We start from the raw sequence: 5,209 nt of genomic DNA on the forward strand, positions 1-5,209 counted from the left end.
GTTTTCTGTATATGTGGTGCTGAGGAATCGAACCCAGGGCCTCATGTATACGAGGCAAGCTCTCTTGCCACTAGGCCATATCCCCAGCCCGGTGGTTTTACTCTTTGAGATAAGAGTCTCATGGACTTTTCTGCCCGGGCTGGCTTCGAACCACGATCCTCAGATTTCAAGTTGCTCTGTAGTGCCCTGGGCTTCCCATGGACTCTTGTCTCCTATTAACCACCAAAAAACAAAAGAGAGAGAGAGACAGAAGTTGAGCTTTGGTTTAAAAAAAAAGTAGAACCTGCTGGCAATGAGGAAGATAAAAAATAAATAAATATATAAGACCAAGTGGCTATGCACTGAGTTCAGGTCCTAGAACTTACACACACACACACACACACACACACACACACACACACACACACACACACAAACTTGAGCTGTGGCTCAAGGTGTGAAGCCTGCTCTAAAAAGACAGAGAACAAAGAACTTCAGGGAGAGTGGCCAGGCCTTTAGTAATAAGCTATAAAACCTGCAGGAACAACAACAAACAACAAAAAGAAGAAGAAGAAGAAGAAATTAAAAGAAAGGCAAACAACAGCCAATCACAGATTTTAAAATTGAGACTCTTACCTGTAATCTAAGCTGCTCATGGTGGGTGAAATCTGAGGATAGTGGTTTGAAGCCAGCCTGGGCAGGAAAGTCCATGAGACATTTTTTAGTGAGTGTCAGGGGTGGGCTTGAACTTGAACTTGAGGTGTTTTGCTCAAGGCTAGAGCTCTATTACTTCCTGTCTATTGGTGGTGAATTGAGATGAATCTCATGGACTTTCCTGTCCAGGCTGGCCTCAAACCACAATCCTCAGAATTCAAGCCTCTCTGTAGTGCCCTTGACTACTCCTGGGACTCATCTATTAACCACAAAAAAACCAACAAAAAAAAATCCAGGCTGAAGTTGAGTTCAAGTAGAAGAGCCTGCTAGCCCTGAGAGAAACACACACACACACACACACACACACACACACACATACACACACACACACAGAGAGAGAGAGAGAGAGAGAGAGAGAGAGAGAGAGAGAGAGAGAGAGAGAGAAAGTGGCTATGCCCAGAGTTCAAGCCCTAGAACTTCCAAAAATACAATTTAAAAATAAGTTGCAAGTCTGGGAATATGGCCTAGTGGTAGAGTGCTTGCCTCTTATACATGAGGCCCTGGGTTCGATTCCCCAGCACCACATATATAGAAAAAGCCAGAAGTGGTTCTGTGACTCAAGTGGAGGAGTGCTAGACTTGAGCAAAAAGAAGCCAGGGACAATGCTCAGGCCTTGAGTCCAAGCCCCAGGACTGGCAAAAAAAAAAAAGTTAAGCTATGGCTCAAGGTGTGAGGTCTGCTGTAAAGACAGAGAAACACAGAGACAGAGACAGAGACACAGAGAAAGAAACTTCAAGGAGAGTGGCCAGGCCTTTAGTAACAATCCATAAAAACTGCACTAACAAAAACAAAACAAAAACGTAAGAACAATAACTAAAAAGGAAGACAAAGAAGATCTAAGTAAGGTTTTTAAAATAGATTCACTAAAAGATTTAATATTTTTCTGATAGGCATGGGAGGTGACAGATGTTCCCTTAACATTTGCTTTATTTCCTTTTTGTCATTTTGTTAAAAACAAAATAGTTTTTTCTACTGCAATAGGAGGACGTGTGATTATCCCTTCAACCTCCAGATTGCTACATTAAAGCTAATCTTTGGTTCCCTAAAAAATAAAATAAAATAAATAAAATAGAGACTTACATCTGTAATGTAAGATGCTCCTTGTAGGTGAAATGTGAGTAACACGGTTCGAAGCCAGCCTGGGCAGGAAAGTCCATGAGACTCATTGTTGTGTGTGCCAGCGATGGGATTGAACTTGTGGTGTTCTGCTCAAGGTTAGGCTCTACTTCAGTCTGTCTATTGGTGGTTAATTGAGATGAGTCTCATGGACTTTCCTGACCAGGCTGGCTTCAAACCATAATTCTCAGATTTTCCGACACTGTGTAAGTGCCCTAGGCTTCTCATGGACTCTCATCTATTAACCACCAGAAAGAAAGAGGGAAAGAAAGAAAGAAAGAAAGAAAGAAAGAAAGAAAGAAAGAAAGAAAGAAAGAAAGAAAGAAAGAAAGAGAAAGAAAGAAAGAAAGAAAAGGAAGGAAGGAAGGAAGGGAGAGACAGAAAGAGGAGAGAAAACGAGATATAGAAAGAGAGAAAGAAAAGAGAGAAAGTGAGACAGACAGAAAGATACAGGAAGAAAGAGGAAAGAGAAAGACAAATAGAAATAGAGAGAAAGAGACAGAAAGAAAAAGATAAAGAGAGGGAAGAAAGAAAAAAGAGAGAGAAAGAGAGACAGAGAGACACAGAAAGTGGAAAGAGAGAAAGAGAAGGAAAAGAGAGAGAAAGTGAGAAACAGAGAGAAAGATACAGGAAAAGAGAGGAAAGAGAAAGAAAAAAGAGAAAAAGAGGAAAGAAAGAAGGAAAGAAAGAAAGAGAGAGAGAAAGAGAAAGGCAGACAGGAAGAAGTGGGGCTGTGGCTCAAGAAGTGGAGCCTGCTAGCCTTGTATTAAAAAAAAAAGTAACAAAACATCCCAGCAATCCAATTCTGGCTCTACTTCTACACCTTCTTTGAATTAAGCATAACAACAAAAGCAAAACAAAAACCACCAACTCTTGAAAAGTGATGAGGTACTGATTTCAAGCCCTAGCGAAAGAACAAAAACAAACAAAACCAAAACAGTGGTTGACCCGTGGCTCCAGTTGTGGATTCTGCATTTCAAATTGAAAAACAATGCCAAAATAAAACAAAAAACTGAGGGTCAGTGGTTATGTTCTAACATCAGGCCAGAGGAACTGAACTAAAGAAGAAGAAGAGTAGAAAAGAACAATAAAATAGATGCAAAGGAAGGTGAAAGAAAAGAGAGCCAATTTAAGATTTATAAATTATGGCTCAAATCTGTAATCCTACCTGCTCAAGTCGCTGAAATCTGAGGTATTTCGGTTCGAAGCCAGCCTGGGCAGGAAAGTCCATGAGACATTTTTTAGTGAGTGCCAGGGGTGGGCTTGAACTTGAGGCCCTCAAGGCTAGAGCTCTACTGTTTCCTGTCTATTCGTGGTTAACTGGAAATAAGAGTCTCATGGACTTTCCTGTCCAGGCTGGCCTCCAACCATAATCTTCAGATTGCAAGCCTCTCTGTAGTGCCCTTGACTACTCCTGGGACTCATCTATTAACCACCAAAAACAAACAAGCAAAAAAATCCAGGCAGAAGTTGAGCTCAAGTAGTAGAGCCTGCTAGCCCTGACAGAAACACACAAACACACACACACACACACACACACACACACACACAGAGAGAGAGAGAGAGAGAGAGAGAGAGAGAGAGAGAGAGAGAGAGAGAGAGAGAGACTATGCCCTGAGGTCAAGCCCTAGAACTTCCAAAAATACAATGAAATAAAATGTTGATGGGCTGGGAATATGGCCTAGTGGTAGAGTGCTTGCCTCGTATACATGAAGCCAGGGAAGTTCGTTTACCCAGCACCACATATATAGAAAAAACCAGAAGTGGTGCTGTGGCTCAAGTGGTAGAGTGGTGCTACCTTGAGCAAAAAGAAGCCAGGGAGAGTGCTCAGGCCCTGAATCCAAGGTCCAGGACTGGCAAAAAAAATATTTTTGAACTATGGCTCAAGGTGTGAGGTCTGCAGTAAAGACAGAGAAACAGAGACACAGAGACAGAGACAGAGTGAGAGAAACTTCAAGGAGAGTGTACAGGCCTTTAGTAACAAGCCACAAAAACTGCACGAACAACAAAAAACCCCAAGAATAATAACTGAAAAGGAAGGCAAAGAAGAGCCAATTAAAGTTTTTTAAATAGAGACTCACATCTATAATGTAAGCTGCTCCTTGTAGGTGAAATCTGAGGATTGCAGTTTGAAGCCCGCCTGGGCAGGAAAGTCCATGAGACCCGTTTTTGTGTGTACCAGGGGTGGGATTGAACTTGTGGTGTTCTACTCAAGACTAGGCTCTACTTCTCTCTGTCTACTGGTGGTTAATGGAGATGAGTCTCATGGACTTTTCTGCCCAGGCTGGCTTCAAACTGCAATCCTCAGAATTTCAGACACTGTGGAAATGACCTAGGCTTCTCATGGACACTTATCTCCTATTAACCACCAGAAAGAAAGAGAAGAAGAAAGAAAGAAAGAAAGAAAGAAAGAAAGAAAGAAAGAAAGAAAGAAAGAAAGAAAGAATAAAAAAGAGAGATAAAGAGACACAGAGAGAGACAGAAAGAGGAGAGAAATAGAAAGAAAAAGAGAGAAAGTGAGAGACAGAGACACGTACAAAGAGGAAAGAGAAAGAGAGAAAGAGAAAGAAAGAAAAAGAGAGGTAAGAAAGAAAAGAAAAGAACAGAAATAAAGAAAGAAAAACAGGCAGAAGTTGAGCTGTGACTCAAGTAGTAGAGCCTGCTAGCCTTGTGGGGGGAAAAAGAAACTGTGACAAAGTAGCCATGCCCTGAGTTCAAGACCCAGAGCTTCCACAAAGAAAATAAAGAGAGAGAGAGAGAAATAAAGAAAGAGGGAGGGAGGGAGGGAAAGAAAGAAAGGAAGGAAAGAAGGTAGGAAGAAAGAAAGAAAGATAGATAGATAGATAGATAGATAGATAGATAGATAGATAGAAAGAAAGAGGATAGAGAGAAAGAGAAACAAAGGAGAAAGAAAGTGAGAGACAGAAAGACATGAAGAGGAAAGAGAAAGAGAAAAAAGAAAGAGATAAAGAGAAAGAAGGAAAATGAAAGCGAGGAAGGAAAGATGGAAAGAAAGGAAGAAATAGAGAGAAAGAAAGAAAGAAAACAAAGAGAGAAAGACAGGCAGACAGGCAAAAGTGAAGCTGTGGCTCAAGGAGTAAGCCTGCTAGCCCTGTGTTTTAAAAAAATGGGCTGGGAATATGGCCTAGTGGTAAAAGTGCTCGCCTCATATACATGAAGCCCTGGGTTCGATTCGTCATCACCACATATATAGAAAAAGCCAGAAGTGGTGCTGTGGCTCAAGTGGTAGAGTATTAGCCTTGGAGCAAAAAGAAGCCAGGGACAGTGCTCAGGCACTGAGTTCAAGCCCCAGGACTAGCAAAAAAACAAACAAAACCAAACACATTTAGGGCTAACAAAAAAAAAAGTAACAAACATCCCAGCACTCAAATTGTGGCTC

The 5,209-nt window shown here is 41.4% G+C and overlaps 1 protein-coding gene across 1 annotated transcript in view; it reads right to left on the reverse strand.

Annotated features, from left to right (window-relative positions):
- Positions 1–429: 429 nt before the first annotated feature.
- Positions 430–5,209, reverse strand: part of LOC125345422 (cytoplasmic FMR1-interacting protein 2-like) — a 16,498-nt gene continuing 11,718 nt past the window's right edge. Inside the window, exon 9 of the mRNA XM_048337591.1 lies at positions 430–448. Within this exon, the coding sequence (XP_048193548.1) occupies positions 430–448 (19 nt within the window). The remainder of the gene's footprint in view (positions 449–5,209) is intronic.

The sequence above is a fragment of the Perognathus longimembris genome, unplaced genomic scaffold (assembly GCF_023159225.1).
Source record: "Perognathus longimembris pacificus isolate PPM17 unplaced genomic scaffold, ASM2315922v1 HiC_scaffold_5662, whole genome shotgun sequence".
In the NCBI taxonomy this organism is placed as follows: Eukaryota; Metazoa; Chordata; class Mammalia; order Rodentia; family Heteromyidae; genus Perognathus; species Perognathus longimembris.